The sequence below is a fragment of the Opisthocomus hoazin genome, chromosome 10 (assembly GCF_030867145.1).
Source record: "Opisthocomus hoazin isolate bOpiHoa1 chromosome 10, bOpiHoa1.hap1, whole genome shotgun sequence".
NCBI classification, from domain to species: Eukaryota; Metazoa; Chordata; class Aves; order Opisthocomiformes; family Opisthocomidae; genus Opisthocomus; species Opisthocomus hoazin.
Window position 1 is genome coordinate 4,196,244 of NC_134423.1, and position 17,552 is coordinate 4,213,795.

General features: G+C 49.4%; 1 protein-coding gene across 1 annotated transcript in view; it reads right to left on the reverse strand.

Moving 5' to 3' along the window:
* Positions 1–203: 203 nt before the first annotated feature.
* Positions 204–17,552, reverse strand: part of LOC142362621 (olfactory receptor 14C36-like) — a 136,257-nt gene continuing 118,908 nt past the window's right edge. The window contains exon 2 of the mRNA XM_075432189.1: positions 204–771. Coding sequence (XP_075288304.1) covers positions 204–771 — 568 coding nt within the window. The remainder of the gene's footprint in view (positions 772–17,552) is intronic.

Sequence of the window (17,552 nt, forward strand, 5' to 3'; positions counted from 1 at the left end):
GTGTTTGAAAAAAATTTATACAAGTTTAAGGTGTTTAAATAAAAATTTATACGGGGTCCTCTTCTCAGGAGAGTGAACTGAATACAAGCAACTACGAAGGAACGTAATAACCTTAAATAACAACACAGGTATTGCTATCAAAAAAGAATTATAACACAACAAATAGCACACAGACCTGCATTTGAATACACTAGATGTCATTTCTAGAGAGTGATGACAGATTTATCAGCATTGACAAATATCCATGAAATGAATTTTCTAATGGACCCTTTGAGCTCCTGGTTCCTCATGCTATAGATGAGGGGGTTCACTGCTGGAGGAACCACTGAGTACAAAACTGCCACCACCAGATCCAACGATGGGGAGGAGATGGAGGGAGGCTTCAGGCAGGCAAATATGCAAGTACCGATAAAAAGGGAGAGCACGACCAGGTGAGGGAGGCACGTGGAAAAGGCTTTGTGCTGTCCCTGCTCAGAGGGGATCCTCAGCACGGCCCTGAAGATGTGCACATAGGACAGCACAATGAAAATAAAATAAGCACAAACTAAAAAAGAACTAATCATGAGGAGCCAAACTTCCCTGAGGTAGGAGTGTGAGCAAGAGAGTTTGAGGATCTGTGGAAGTTCACAGAAGAACTGATCCACAGCATTGCCCTTGCAGAGGGGTATGGGAAATGCATTGGCAGTGTGCAGCACAGCATGGAGAAAGCCATTGCCCCAGGCAGCTGCCGCCATGCAGACACAAGCCCTGTTGCCCAGAAGGGTCCCGTAGCTCAGGGGTCTGCAGATGGCAACGTAGCGGTCATAGGCCATGATGGTCAGAAGGGTGCACTCTGCTCCAAGGAAGAAGAAAAAAAAAAAACCTGGGTAGCACATCCTGCATAGGAGATGTCCGTGCTGTCCCAGAGGGAATTGGCCATGGATTTAGGGACAGTGGTGGAGATGGAGCCCAGGTCGATGAGGGAGAGGTTGAGGAGGAAGAAGTACATGGGGGTGTGGAGGCGGTGGTCACAGGCTATGTCTGTGATGATGAGGCCGTTGCTGAGGAGGGCAGCCAGGTAGATGGCCAAGAAGAGCCAGAAGGTCAAGAGCTGCATCTCTCGCGTGTCTGAGAACACCAGGAGGAGGAACTGTGTGGCGGAGCTGCTGTTAGACATGCATTTGGGCATGGGTGACTGTTGAAGAAGGAAAGACAGTGACATGTTATGAGAGACTTTTCATGGAAGAAAGCTAAAATCTTTCATTTTTTCATTGTGGGTTTTTTCCATTTTTTTTTTCTTTCAGATACTCCTGTTCATCCTGGGGAGTCTTTTCCCAAGGTAGAAATGCTCAGCTTTTCTTTCACGAGACCTGAGTGGCAATAGGATTTGCTGTCACTTACTGCAGGCGGGGGGAAGATGGTCTATCCATCAGTCTTATTCCCAGATACCCAGCACTCACATGTGCTTGAGTTGAAGGCTGATCATAGTTATGTGTTTCCCTCAAAAGAAGCCTGACCTTGCTGAGAGTAGTGGAGTCCATATTCAAAGCTCTCATCTCCAAACTTCTCCCTCTTTCCCAGGGTGCCCGAAAGCAGCCTCCACACTCCATTTCTAGGCAAGGACACGCAGGGCACGTTTCAGCTGGCCACATACGGCTGCTCAGCATCATTTCTATAGTCTTAGCACCTCTGGGGTTTCTTTATGGGTGTCTCGGGTACCACAAAGATGCTGTGACACAGCTGTGTCTGGTGTCAAGCTCACAGCCTGGCAGGACACTGCAGGGAAATGGTCAAGTGTTCTACAGACAGGATCTTCTTTGGGGACAGCCATTCATTTCCCAAGACTACAGCCCACATTTCCTGGAGCCCCACAGGTTAGAAGGGTGCTGGGGCACCTCACTGCCACCCAGAACCTTGCCTGGCATGGCTTGAAGAGTCAGTGTCTCAAAAACTGCACATGTTCTGAAGCTTCAGTGTCTGAAACTCCCCCAAACCCTCAGAGACCCAGAACACCAATAGGAGCAGCACTGACAGGTAGGAAAAGAAAGAGCGGCACCAGGGTCCTTGCACCAAGGGATACACAAAGAGAGAAAGTCATCACCTCAAGCAGCTGTGCCTGCAGCCTTCGGGACACCAATGCTGTGAGACAGTCGCATTCAGCCCTTGCGCACTGCAGAGGGAAATGGGCCCATGGCTGGAGAGAGGCACCTCTCCTCTGCCAGAGCTCTGGCTGCAGCGCGGGCGGCTGATGCCTTGTGCCCCACGGCCATGAGCACAGAGGCTTAGCTGGGTCAGAGAGGGGGCATAGGGGCTTGCTCAGAGGAGGGGTCTGCCCTGGAGGGGATGACAGGGAATTTTCCCAATTCTCTTTCCCATGACATTATGGCTTTTAGTTTTGTGTTCTTCCCTGCCCACACCTCTGCTTCCTGGACCTTTCCCACCTGCTTCTCTGTTCCCACATCATTTTCCTCACAGCAAATGCTGAGAGAACCCCTCTCACCATCTGTGTGCTCAGTTCTACCCTACAGAAAATTCCCCATGGGAGGGAACAGTCTAGGGACACTTCGCTGCTTGCAGGTGGTAAAGAGCAGGTCAGACAAACCATGATGCTGTCAGCACAGGTGATGCTGGTGCTGCCTGCAGGCTTAGGGGGAGCTGAAGGCAGTTTATGAGGTTCCTAGCAGACCTACTGATCATGCCACACAATGGTTAGAGACTTTCAGTCACTTGTAAAATTAGAAGCTCCTTTCCCCTTTACAACTCCACAGCATGAATCAAGGGAAGAACCTTCCTTTCCAGGTAATCCCTGCCTGGACCCTCCTCTTCAAAGGAAGCTCCTCAGAAGGAGGAAGGAGCCCTCAGAAGTGCCCTGAGGATGATCTGGAGCTCTGAGCAGCGCTGACTCATGCAGCAGCCTCTGAGAGCAGAAGGACCCTACCCTGCCCTACCACTCCTGCCACCCAGAGCTGCTCCCCACAGCACCATGGGGAGCTCCCGGGCACACTGAGTGGTGATCCTGGCAGGTGACAGAGTTCCTGCCCTGTCTCAGAGTCCCCTGGGGTGCAGGGACTCTGTTCAGATCCTGGGGCACCCCTGCATGCACCCCTAAGTTGGCACAGCTGCAGCCATCCCTGGGAGGAGGCAGACATCCTGCCCTGTCCCTCTGATGGTGCATCAGGCAATCGCTGCCCTGGAGCACGTCCTCCTCCTCTATACCATCAGAACTAGGTAAGCCGTCCTGACAGGTCCTATAAGCTGTCACATGTGTCAGGTCTAGGAGACACTTCCAGGAACAAAACTGCATTGCCCTGCAGCCAGAGTCTTACCGCATCAGGGGCTGTGAAGATGTCTTCCTCCATGAGCTCTCAGCATCCTCCCACCCCACACTGCCTTCAATGTCCCTCTCACTCCTCTTGTCTACCCTCGCTGCCTGCAGGCAGTGCCCTCAGCCCTGCTGCGCTTGGCAGAGGAGCTGTTCCTGGGCAGAGCTCTCTCTTTGCAGTGCTGTGCAGTTGCCATGAGCTCCCTCCATCCCAGGAGCCCAGCCCAGCTCAGCAGCTGAGGACCAGCCCAAGGCAGCACTTACTCTGTCCCTCTGGGCTCCCTCCAGATGTCCCTGGGGGTCCAGGTGAATTGGCTGTGAAACAGGCTGAAGTCATCACTGATGTTGCCTCCCTCAGCTGGTGAGAAGCACTTCTTTCCAGAAGAGCCATTTCTCCTAATCAGAGTACAGCTGGGCATAAGAGTCACTTTTCCTTGTCCCACTATGAGACAGGACACCCAGACGGTTACAGGGAAGGATCTCCTTCACCCCTGCTGAGGGAAGGGATTCTGCTCAGTCAGCTGAGGCATCTGATCCTTGGTTTTCTGTTCTGGGGCTGAAAGAGGACTCGGCTCCCTCTATGCCTGCCACAAACCAATGGGAGGCAAGATTCTTCTTCCCTCACTTCAGGTGGGCAGAAAATGGGACCATGCTGCCTGGGAGCTGCTTGTGTCATCTCCCATGGTAATTACTGGAGACAGATGCCAGGAGTGGCCTGTTCAGACTCAAACCCCTGGTGACACCTGGTGTACCAGAGGTGGTCCAAGATCGCCACAGGTGACTGAAAACTCTAACAGAGGAATTAACAGGAACAGGATGATATCCGGGAGCATTGTCTTTGAGGCTGTTGACAGACTCCTTTGCCCAACTGAAACCACAGCAGGTGTCCAATGGGAAACTGACCCTGACCCTCCGGAGCACGTGTAGGGCAGCCAGTGGAGGTATTCATCTGAGTCATGTGCCATACAGAGAGCTAAGTTTCCCTCTTATTTCCATCAGCTGTATGTACTAATTCTCTGCTGAGTCTAGTGGAAGGTTTCTCATGTTCATCCACGCATTCCTTTCTGGAATTCAGGGCAGCTCTGCAATTTAATGTTGAAGTCTGGGCCCACATGGCTAAGATGCCATGGCTGGCAGAGAAAACACAGGAGACCTACAGAAAAGCAATTCCCATTCAGAGTGGTTGGATGACAGACACCCAGACTGTATCACAGACAGATTTGATTGGCAAATCCAATTTAAGGGATTATTTTTGAGACAAATTGGACAATCAGCCACCATCGATTTAACTATTCCTGTCATTCCTACACACACTGCAGATGATTTTAAACTGTAGACCATAGCATCTACACCCCAATGTGTCTGCGCATGCTTTTCTTTCGCAAGTTCTAACATGACTTGCGGGGCTACTATTCCCTGCTTTTCTGGCGTTACCCACCACCCTTGTGTATTTTGTGGTGCTTTTAATTCTTCCGTCAATTGCTCATCCAATTTACTATATTTTGGTTTCAGATTCGGGATTTTCATCTGTTTTACTGGTACTAGTGCAAGGATACCTCATTCCGCAGCCTCTTTTGCCGTTTTATCTGCCAATCTATTACCTATGTTTACAGCTGTCTGACCAAATTGATGAGCCTTGCAATGCATTACTGCCACTTCCTTTGGCTCATGCACCTCTTCTAAGAGCTGGAGGATTTCTTCTTTATGTTTTATCGATGATCCTTGGACTGAGAGCAGTCCTCTTTCTTTCCAGGTAGCCCCATGAGCGTGAATCACACCAAATGCACATTTGGAATCACCCGTATATTTACCCTCTTTCCTTCTGCCATTCGCAAGGCTTGCGTCAAAGCCACCAGTTCTGCTTTCTGTGCCGAGGTATTTGCAGGCAGCGTTCCTGACTCCAGTACCTTGGTGGTGGTGACAGCAGCGTATCCAGCCGTTCGTCTTCCTTCTTTCACAAAGCTGCTTCCATCCATAAATAACTCCAAATCAGGATTTTCCAGAGGTTCATCTTTTCAGGTCCGATCTGCTGGAATAGACTTGTTCAACAGTTAGCAAGCAGTCATGTTCTAGACTTCCTGTCGGATTTTCCATCGACAGAAACATTGCTGGATTTACAACAGTTGTGGTTTTCAATTCCACATCATATTGTTCCAGCAAGACAGCCTGATATTTCAGCATTCTTCTGGGGGATAGCCAATGACCCTCCTTTTGTTCTAAAACAGTTACCACCATGTGTGGTACATACACCACCATCTTTTGGCCCATAGTCAATTCTCGAGCTTCCTGAATCAGCAATACCATTGCTGCCACAGCGCGCAAACATCCCGGTCATCCTTTACTGACATTGTCGAGTTGTTTAGAGAAGTATCCTACTGGCCACTTCCAGGATCCCAGACGTTGTGCCAGCACTCCAAGGGCCAGATGTTGCCTCTCATGTACAAACAGCTCCAAAGTTTTGGTTAGATCAGGTAAACCCAAAGCAGGGGCCATCATCAATGCCTTTTTAAGTTCCCTAAATGATTTTTGGCATTTAGGCCATCCTGTAGCAAGGTTCTCCCATTCAAAAGCAAATATGCTTTGACTTTGTATATCCAGAGGTGTGCAAAAAAAGGCATCCTTTAAATCTAGTACAGTAAACCATTTATGTTCCTCTTTAGAGACGTCAGCAAAGTATAAGGATTGGCTACTACTGGATGTATATCTTGAACTATCTGGTTTATAGCTCTTAAATCCTGGACTAGCCGATATTCCTTTCCTCCAGATTTTCTTACCGGTAATATAGGAGTGTTATATTCTGACTCGCATTTTACCAAAAGTCCATATTCCAAAATTTTCATGATTAACCTCTCCAATCCTTCTCGAGTCTCCCATTTAAGAGGATATTGTTTTTGTCTTACCGGTTTGGATCCAGGTTTTAAGGTCACTTTTACCGGTTCTGCCAATTTGGACTGTCCCGGAACTTCATTTGCCCAAACCAAGGGGGTCACTGCGTTTTTCACCTCTTCTGGAATTTGCTCCTCCTTAGGGGAATCCTGTAACATAAACACTCTCGCCTCTATGGCTTTTGAGTCTGGTATTAATAGTTTAGTTTCCCCATTCTTAAAAGTTATTTGTGCCTCTAATTTACTTAGCAAGTCTCGCCCTAATAAAGGCAGAGGGCATTCAGGCATATATAAAAACTGGTGTGTTACCCACTGTTTTCCCAACTTAAATTTCAATGGTTCCAAAAAAGGCCGATTTTCTCTTTGTCCTGTCGCACCAACGACATCTACCGACTGATGACTGCATTTTCATTTACATGTGTTTAATACCGAATAAGTGGCTCCCGTATCTACTAAAAATTCTATTTCTTCATTCCCTAGCTTTCATGTAACCAGGGGTTCAGCTAGGGTTGACTCTCCCGGTCCTCTTCATGATTTCTCATTTAAGTCATCAATTTGATCGCATGAAGAGTCGTATCTAATTCCCCAGCCTTAGGACATTCCCTCTTCCAGTGCCCATGCTCCTTACAAATAACACATTGGTCCGGTGTTAATCGAGGATTTATCCTTCCTCTTTCTCCAACATTCATCCCTCTCCCTCTTCCTCTACCTCTCCTATTATTCCCAGTCAGAGCTGCCAATAACTTCCTATCCCTCCGGGCCTGTTTTACTTCTTTTTCTTTTTCTCTATTATTATATACAGTCCAAGCTACTTCAAGCATCTTACCCAAATCTCTAGACTCAGGTCCTTCTAATTTCTGGAGCTTTTTTCTAATATCAGGGGCTGATTGACACATAAATACGGAGGCCAACTGTGATGCTTCCTCTGGCTTTTCCTGGGTCCAGATTAGTATATTTTCGGGCAGTTTCCTTCAGTCTCTCCATGAAGGCTGAAGGGGATTCATTTAATTCCTGCCTTACTTCATAAATTTTTGACCAATTTATCGCTTTTGGCATCGCATGTTTAACACCAAACAAAATCCACCTCTGATATCTGGTCAATATCCCCCTGGGTCCCGGCTGATTCGGGTCCCAGTCAGTATCCGAGGAGGGGAAGTTCTGATCTACCTTTCCCTGAAAATCTCCATGGGAGTGGGCTCCTTCTACCTGTTTCCTAGCAGTATTCAGTACCATTCTTTTTTCCGCGTCATCAAGCAAAGTGTCTAAAATCACCTGCAAATCATTCCAATCAGGGTCCTGGGTCCTAATTATTGTCTCAAAAACCTTTGCTACTCTCTCAGGGTCTTCTCGATAAGTGCCTGCTACCTCTTTCCATGACCTTAAATCAGTTATTGAAAATGGAACTTTTACTGTCACCGGACCAGTATTTCCTACTGCCTCTCAGAGAGGGGCCTGGAGGGGAGCTGGTTCCACTACCCCTCCTGTTCTTCCCCGCGTTCTTCCTGAAACCGGACTAAATCCTCCCGCTCCCTCCCCCAGAGGAGAGGCGGAAGGGCTACCGATCTCGGATTCCTGTTCCTCCTGATTATCCCCCCGTCTCCGACGGGGTGCTACCATTAGCTAAACATCGTCCTCCTCAGACTCAAATTTCAAACACTTTTTCCCGACGCTACAATTGGCGCAGCATTTCTTTAAACCTTTTTCACATTGTCCCTTTCCCAAAGCCATTACCATAGAAACGCGCGGATGTATCCCACACTGCCTCTGCCATTCCAGATGATTTCTCAATGAGAAAAACAAATCTACATATGTCACTTCTTCCCATTTGCCTTCCCTTTTATGGAACGACATCAATTGCAAAATGGTATTATAACACAGTGTCCCATCCTCCGGCCACTTCTCCCCATCATCCAGAGTATATAACGGCCACCAATGATTACAATACTCAATTAACTGTTTCCGAGTTAAAGGGTCCTCCCCCAGCTCTTTCCAGTGTTTTAAAATACATCCCAAAGGCGTGCCCCGTGGGATGGGTCTTTTACTCGGAAAGGTGCCCATCCTTCAAATGACCAGTGGTAGTGATTGTGCACTACATCACAGACACTAGCCAGAGGGATCTCAAACCTTGTTGGAGCTCCCTTTGGGATCCCATCCCCCTACTGAGATCTTGGAGACTTCAACCCCCTGTTGAAGACCTCACCCTTGGGCCCCGCTCCACCGGCTTTCACAGAGCAGAGATTTTTCACAAAGGTACCTTTTTAGCCTAACTCTGCGTGGCTTTTACTGCGACTTACGAGCAGGCATGTGTTATACCTAAAGAATGTCTTAATTAAATTCCAGGGGACTTACTTGGAATCCTTTGGTCCGGGGATCAGAGGTTCTCCTCGAGAATCCCTCGATGCCGGCTGGAGGTCCCGTGATCCTGCGGATCCGTCGGTATTCACAAGCAGGGTCCCATCTGGGTCACCAGAAACTGTCACCGAAAATCCAGGAATAAAACCTCTTCACACCAATGTAGTGTTAACAGCCAGGCATTCTTTATTGCTGCGCCGGATGCACGGGGGATAATTCCACCGAACGTGCATACCCCGTACCCCTTCCGTGCAGTCTATATAGATCAAAATACACATATTTATCTGATTACATGAGCCCTTCCTTTCATGGTCAAATCAGTCCATTTTCATACACTCCTCCCACCCGCGCTTGCGCAGTGCCTCCTAGTGGTGGTCGTCGGGGGTCCCAAGATGCAGTCTTATCCTCTTCATCACAGTTTCTGTGCAAACTCAGTTTTCTTCTGGCTCTTGTCCCTGCGGCATGGGTCATCTTGACCAGTTCTGGGCAACTGCTAGTTTTAATTAAAACTAACTTCTTTGGGGGAGATGTATGACTTTTTGCTTCAGTTAATTTACACAATAGATAGGTACCACAAATGCACCTGCAACTATTAGGTAACGCTATTTCTATTAAAAATCTCCCTCCACCACTATTGTTTAACATTAATGATTACCTAGGGACTAAACCCTCTGTTCCCAGACCTAATGTCCAGATGGGCAGGGCTGTAGCAGGGACATTGCAGCATTGTTCATATTTATGGTTAACTGATTCCATCACCCTGGTTACAGTATCAGCTCATCTTGCAGCCCTTACCATCCTCTGCAAGTATCAAGACTACGGGAGCTTTGGCTTTGTCATCATTGCCACATCCACAGAAACGGTTTCTAAATTCCCCCTTTGTATCTTCTACTGTTTCCAGCTCCTGTGTTCTGCCTTTTTGCCGTGGAACTCAAACAGCTCACGTCCTCAGCCTCCTGAGAAGAATGCTTCTCTTCATGAGTGTTCAGATAGATCATTCTTGTGCTCTGAGGAGGCTGTAAGCTTTATCAGATTTCCTGATCTCCTTCCCCCTGCAGAGCTGCTTCCCACTTTCCTGTTGCCTTCAGAGGCGTGGCAACCTGGTTCAGGAACGGCATGGCGACAAACCCCAGGCCGCTCGGGCCATCAGCTCACAGACACCAAAGTGGTGGGTGGCAAATGGCGTTTATTGGTGAGTAGCACAGCATTATATAGCTTGGGTTTACAGTGTCACTTCCGTCTGCTTACGTCACAGGCTAAACGCTATTGGCTATTCAGAGAGGGGCCCTGTCTTTCCGTACAGCGCGACATCTTCCAACCGCAAGCTCTAACTATCCACATTTCCCCCCTCCTTATGTTTAACAAAATAGGTTAATATGAAAATTTTTGTACTCAGGTTTAAGATTTAAGTTTAATATTTAGTTCTGAGATTTACTCGTTAGACACAACTATAAGACTTAACGTTAACTAACTTAAACTTCAAGTAAAGAATGTAAGTATCAAAATCTTATGATAACAAACATAAGGCACATTAGACAAATGTATTTCTAAATTAGCTGAAATATAACAATTTTAACACTTTTAAAAAGTATATGCCATAAACTTGAATAAAAAACATAAGGCACAGTAAACGGGTGAAAGTTGAGGTAACTTTAGGGATAACTGGGGGTAGCACTGGGTAGGTACATTTTTAAAGCAGCTGCTGGTGTTCTACCAACATAATGTTAACTTTCTCTAGCCGGCTCTTGACGAACGACACGATTCTATTCAGTATGCAGGGTCCAAAAATTAGTGTCATCATGATCATCGCGATCGGTCCTACTGTTATGTTTTCTCTTATCACTCGATCACTTGCAAGGTCCCGTAGGATCCACCTGTATGGCTGATGGTGATGGTAATCTAGTTCTGCCTGTCCTATAGTGACAAGCTCCAAAATCAGGATCACACAAAGGCATCGTAGTCCCCCTTTGCGGAGGCTATTATGCCGTTGTCTGGGTTCTGCCAGTGAGGAACTTCCAGGCTTGGACAGGACACTTGCCAACTCGTCATCTTCTTTTGTCACCGCGGTGTACGGGTTACGGGGGTGTCCGATGATCCGGCCCTGTGAACAAAAACTCACAGTTTTCATTAGTTTTATTCTGGAGGTCTGGTTTAACGGACTTAAGTGGACACCACTTAACTTTTCCATCTTTTTTGACAGCGGCAGGGTTAGATGCTCTTCCTTCGCGACATGCTTAATCATGTCCGCGATGCTTGACCCCGCCGGTAGCGATCGCAGGATTTCTTTGGTTGTTGAATTACACTGCTGACGCAAAAATTCTGCCATGACTGGGCCTTTTGCCTCCGCAGGCAAGGCCGAAGAGTCGACCGCCGCTTGGAGACGATACACAAATGGTGTAAAGCTCTCAATTTCACTTTGCTTTATTGTGGACCATAGTGATGGTTTGGCAATGACTCTAGAGGCTGTGCGAATAGCTTCTGTGGCCGCACGAGTAGTTGTAATAACTTCATGGGCCCGCAGGCCCTGGGCTTGCGCCTGGGGGGTAATCTTTGTGGGATCTGTGCCCATTAACCGCTGCGGGCTGGAGCCATGCAGTGGATGATCTGCCCCAGTTACTTGGGCTAGTTGCCTCGCACAGTTGTCCTCCCAATCTTGTTTAAAAACGATCATCCCTGCCTCGTCAAAGATTAATCTACAAGTCTGTTTTATATCGAACGGGAGCATATCATCTCCCCCGAAGACACCATCTATGAGGGTGGAGACCATGGCAGAATTAAGCCCTTTATCCGCGATTGCTTTAACAATCGCTTGTATATCCTTAGGGTTTATTGGCGAGTGGACCCTCTGTCCCCTGTCCGTCACCCGGACCGGGAACGCTAGCGCGGCCGATGGGGCCCAGTCGGAGCAGGCAATCTTTATTTTCCTCCAGTCCGTGAGAGGGATTTCTCCCCCTCGCGGTTCCTGTTTAATTTGGATGGGGATATTTTGGCTCTTGACTTTGTCTATCTCTGTTTTCTCCTCTGCTAAGTTTGAATCAGTTGCGAGCCACTCATCCCAGCTAGTGTCTGATTTGGAGTCGGAACTCGACTGACTGGTTACTTTCGGTTTCCAGTGCCTTTGTGTCGGGCTTTGGCCCTGCCCGCTTCCTTTGTGGGCGGGCCGTTCCCTCCCTCTTGACTCGCCCCGCCTTCCGCTCAGCGGGGTGTTTACCCGATAAGAGCATTTTTTGAAATGCACGTTCTGATTGGTTCTCTGCCCCTCGCTCGTTTTCTTGTCCCCTTTTTGGTCGCTCCTATCACCCTTTTCTTTCTTGTTCTCCTCCCCCTCCCGTTTGTGTGCGCTTGTTAATTCTAGCACTCCTTCCCTGTTCGCGCCAAGGGCATTTTCGCCCCGCCCTTCTGCTTTGTGCTTGGCGCCATCTTGGGGCGCATAGGGCGGTGGTTTAGCCCAGACTTCTTCAGACTCTGTTTTTTTCGCGGTGCCCCTAGCCTCCTCAGCTAACCCGCCCCAGAAGGATTTAACTCGTTTCTGTCCCTCCGTAAGTGGGTCGGGGTTCGGGAATAGAGGGGACGTGTCGCCCTCTTGCTGATTTATAGGCTCAGCAGAGCCGTTATCGTCTGGGGGGTGCAAATTCTGTGTGGCTGCCCCGATTCCCAATTTTGGGGTGGCCAACAAACAGTTCTTTGCCGCCCTCCAGGTCTCCTGTTCCTGTATGGCCTTCTGCAGGGCCTGCACGACTTTCCCCCACGACTTAAGGTTTTTCCCACAACCCGAGGACATCGTCTCCTCGGCTAACGCTTTAGTGCACTTATCCCACACTTCGGGCTGGAGAATATCCACCGGCTGGTCAATGACCCCAATTTGCAAAAGCCTCACAACTGCGAGAGTAAAATCTTTGGGCTTACAATCAATACCCCACTGCTTATGTAATTGCGATACGACCTTCACAAGGGCTTCCATCCTCCTTGTCGGTCCGGGAGCATCCTCCCCGCCAGGCTGGTCCTGCCGCTCCGGCCGCCGTTCACCCGACTCCAGGCGAGTCTTTCCCGGGTTTCGGCACCACTTGTTGCCTTCGTTGGCGTGGCGACCTGGTTCAGGAACGGCACGGCAACCAACCCCAGGCCGCTCGGGCCATCAGCTCACAGACGCCAATGTGGTGGATGGCAAATGGCGTTTATTGGTGAGTAGCACAGCACTATATAGCTTAGGTTTACGGTGTCACTTCCGTCTGCTTACGTCACAGGCTAAACGCTATTGGCTATTCAGAGAGGGGCCCTGTCTTTCCGTACAGCGCGACATCTTCCGATCGTCAAGCCCTAACTATCCACACACGACACTACCAATATCAGTCTCCCAGGTATGTCAAAATCTTCGTCTCTGGAGTTCACCCATCTGTACTCCACTACTGGCCTTCCTCACTCCTGGCACCTGGGACCCCACCATTCTCTGGTCACGACAGCCAAGGCAGACACTGATGATCACATCCCTGATCCCGGAGCCAGGGCCAGGTCCTGGTGAGCATCACGCTTCTCAGCCCACTTGGCAGCTGTGTTAACAAGTTGTCCCAAGATCCTCCAGACTGCTGACACCCTGTTTCCTTGCCTGGCTGAGGAATGCCAGGGCAGTTACTGTCCCCCATGGGAACCTGCTCATTGACCTGAGACTTCCTCGGGTTGCAGACAGAAGACTTCTTCTGCTTCCTCACCCTGCTCAAGTAGTTTGTAACTGCCAAAACAAAGTCACTCTTGCTGACTTCTCCTCTCATCCTCACTCATAAAAGCTAATCAAACAGGTTACCCAGGTCTTAGAGGAGCTCCATATATCTGAGGTGCTCCTTCACGCAGAGAGCATCCCCCTGGTACTCATCCTCCCTGCGGCAGAGCCTGTATCCTTCTACTGCATCACCCAAGCTCAGAAATCTGTCCCACCACATCTCAAGTAATCTAAAAACTTCACAGTACTGTGACAAGTCATGGGGCTTCAGCTCCTCCTGCCCGTGCTCCAGCTCCTCCTGTCCATGCACATTCGGGTTGCAACATCTCAGCTGTCGCACCAAGGTAGAGCACAGACTGCTCACAGGGAAAACTGAGCTCTGCTCCTGACCAGAAGACCACTGTAGACTAAGCAGTTCGTGCTGCGCTGCATAGATCGCTCAGCAGCAGGACAACCTCAGCAGCTCGATGTCACAGTGGAGCCTGCAGGCAGCTCCCACCCAGTACTGACCATTCCACCACCTGCGTGGCCTTGTCTCCATCTAGCCATGTAGCATGAAGTTCTCATGAGAACATCCTTTCTGTTGGATTTAGAGATGATGAACAGAGTTGTTACCTTGCAGGGAAATACAAGAAGAGGTTGAATGACTGAAATAAGACACTTTTTTTTCTGTGGAGAGGGTCTGCAAGGCATTCTGCATGTGGATAGGATTACCATTTGATGCTACACCACCCAGGCATCCCACCACCTAAAAGGAAGAAAGACTATCAATACTTTTCTCTCCTTACAATCTTAGTCCTAACAGCATTTTACCTCACAGAATCAGAGTACCTTTCTTAACTAGGATCATAACAGACCAGCACCTCCTGGTAAAAAAACTCTCTAGGCATACTACGGTGCAGTTCCTCTGCTCCCATGGACTGGTAAGGCCGTAGTCTGCAAAACTAACCACTGGCCTGATCCCCACCCACCACTGGTTGTTGTGCTCCTGAGTCCTGCCTCAAAGCTCAAAGGCCTGGGAGACCTTGGTGGCGGTAACGGAGGCAAAGAGGTCATAGACTATGTGAGATCTAGCTAGACCTCCTCTTACTAAATTCAGCAGTGGCCCCACACTCCCTGTTTCTTCTTTACCTCTTCCTAATGCAGCACAGCTCATTTTGGTGCCTGTTGCATTACCTTTTCAGTTGGAATTCAGTTAAGGATTAATGCTTTAAAGAATAAGGATTCTAGCTGGGCCTGGAGGAGGCTTTGCTTGAGGACAAGATGTATCCAGGCACACTGCAAAAAGGATTGTGCTGTTCCTCGACAGTGTCATCGTAGGTGTGAGTAACGAGCCCAGTTTTTTGTGCTTTGTGTTTACACAATACCTGTAGCTACTGGATAGAGGAGGGACAGACCTTGCCTCTCTAATGGCACCTGATGGCTGATAGCTCTGACTGAAGGCATCAGTCAATGGCACAGAGACACCAAGTCGCACTCTTTGTGATGCCATCTGGAGGGACCTGTCACACACACCCCAAAGGGAAACTGCTTTCCTCTAGGTCCTCTGCTGTCCCTGCCAGCCCTGGCATCACATGTAGCTTTGTGGGCCTGGATTTGGACATGAAACTGAGTGGCTGCCCTAAATTCTCAGTGTCAACATGGGGATAAACATGAAACAACTGCCGATGTAGTCAGTGGTGATCTAGTAAATACAGCAGAAGGATGAGAGAGACTGAGCTCTTCCTATGGTACAGGACACGAACTACTCAGATGACTGCCTCTGTAGGCCACCCTGAACATGATTAGTAGCGACAGGTTCAACTGCCCTTATTTTGGGCATCAGCTGTCATTTCCTTTGGCGAAAGCAGCCTCTAAGAGGATGCGCCCAGATGTTGCCCTGTCTCTACAAACTGCTCCGTTTGTACCTGCACATATCTTAGACCACCTCTGCCATCTCACATGCCAGCAGACAGCTTCATCTGAACTCCTCAGTTTTGGTCTTCAATTCCATTAGTTAGCATGGGAGCTTCGAAAAGGAGCTCACCTGCAGGTGCCCATTTAATGCCCACCTGAAGAGAGACAAGAGGAATCCCACCTCCTGTGGGGTTGTGGCAGGCACTGGGGGGAGCTGAATCCCCTTTGAGTCCCAGGACTACAGACCCAGGATGAGATGCCTCAGTTGACTCATCTGAATGCCTTCCATCAGCAGGGGTGAAGGAGATCCCAGCCTGTCCTGCTCTGGCTGTCCTGCCTAAAGATGGGATAAGAAAAGGGGATACTTGGAGCTAACTCTTTTGGTGATAGGAGAAGTGCCACTGCTGAAATTGTGTCTCTGGAGCTGAGGGAGAAAATATCAGTGATTGCTTCAGTTTGTTTCACAGCAAGTTGTCCTGGAGACCAAGAGACACCTCAAGGGAGGCCAGAGTGGGTAGACATAATGCTGCCTTGGGCTGGTTCTGTGCTGCTGAGCTGAACTGGGCTCCTGGCAACCAGGTAGCTCTGCAGAGAGACAGCAGTGCCCAGGAGCAGCTCCTCTGCAAAGCACAACAGGGCTGAGGGCACTGCCTGCAGGCAGCAAGGGGAGAGGACTGAGGCAGAGAGAGGTTAAAAGCAGTGTGAGGCAGGAGGGTGCTCTGCACTCACTGAGGGAGCAACCCTCACAGTCCATAACATGGTAAATCTCTGGCTGTTGGACAATGCAGGTGCCGTTCCTGGAGGGGTCTCCTCAAGCTGGTACATCCCACGGTTTACAGGATCTATCAGGATGTCTCTCACAGTATCTCTTTGATAGAGCAGAAGAACGTGCTCCAGAGCAGGGCCTCCCTGTTGTGCTGTCAGAGGGACAGGCCATGATGGCTGCCTTCTTCTGGGGATGAATGCAGGGCCATGCAGGCAGGGGTGCCCAGGGCTGTCCTTCAGAGGGGGCTCCCTGTACTCCAGGGGTCTTTGTGCTGTCTTCCAGAGTCAGCATTCAGCCTGCACTGCAGGGATCCCCACAGAGTGGTGAGGAGAAGCTGTGGATGGAAGGAGTGACCCTGACAGAGCAGGATCCTTTGGCTGTCCAGAGGGTGCTGTGTGGGTCAGGGCTGCTCACGGCACCAGATCAGCACTGGGAGCTTTCAAGGGGAAGGTCAACAGAGTGTCTACTAAAAAGATATGAAGTTTTCCAGAGTCTGTGTTACTTGTTCCTACTCTGAGGGCAGGGCACAGGAGGGGATGTGGAGGGGGAGAGGAAAGAGAGATAAAAAATTTTTCCAGATTGAACAAGTCACTGAGATGCTTGAGCTGTATCTTTGAGTTGTCAGTAGGTCTGCTAGGACACTCCTAAAGTGCCTTCAGCCACTCTTCTGACTATGGACAGCAGCAGCATCACCTTTGTTGGACCCATCAGGTTTTTCTACCCTTTTGAATCTCCAAACAGGAAAACATGTCCAGGCAGTTGCCTGCAAACAGGCAGGATTCTGTAGGGCCGGGGTGAGTGCACAGCAGTTGGGATGGGGTCTGTGAGTGCTGACAGGGAGTAGAGATGGAACAGAGAAACACCTCCCAGGAGGAAGATCTCCAGGCAGCAGGAATATGATCAGGGAATGAGAGGAAAGAAAAACCAGAAAGGTTGTAGGAGGAAGAATTCAGTAAATTCTATATAATCTCCTCCAGTGCAGAGCCCTTCCTCTGAGCAAGCCCCCTTGCCCGCTCTCCCACCCACCAAAGCCTCTGCCCTCAGGGCTGTGGGCTCCAAGCCATGAACCACCTCCTCTGCAGCAGAGCTCCAGCAGAGCCAGGGGGCAGCTCTCCAGCCACGCCTCCATTTCTCTGCTGCAGATCACAGGGGCTCAGAGCACAACTGCCCTGCAGTGTTGGTGTCTGGGAGGTGGTGTGATATTACCCTCTACCTCAGAAAGGTCCAAGCACAAGGCAGATGGGAACAAGACGCAGGGACAAACCAGCTCCCCTCACTCTGCATTAAACCACAGGCAATCCTCTTGCCTTGCAGGACTTGGTCTGTGCTCCCCAGCTGCTGCAGAAGTGCTGAGGGTTTCTGAGATCCAAGCACATCACAGAGGTGAGATAAAGGGAGTTGTAAAAAAACCCCAAACCTTTTGAAATGTCTTCTGCTATTCCAGTCCTTAGCAGTGGGAGTGCAAAGGCGGACAAGCCCTGCTGCATTAGGAGCAGTTTCATGTGACAAGGTCAAACACCAGGACTGACCCCTACCCTCATATTTCCCATGAACCCACTGCTGCAGAGCAGGACTGGCTCCTCGGCAGACGGTGGGCAGAGGTTGTTCTCCTTACGGCGCGTTGAGACAGCACCAACA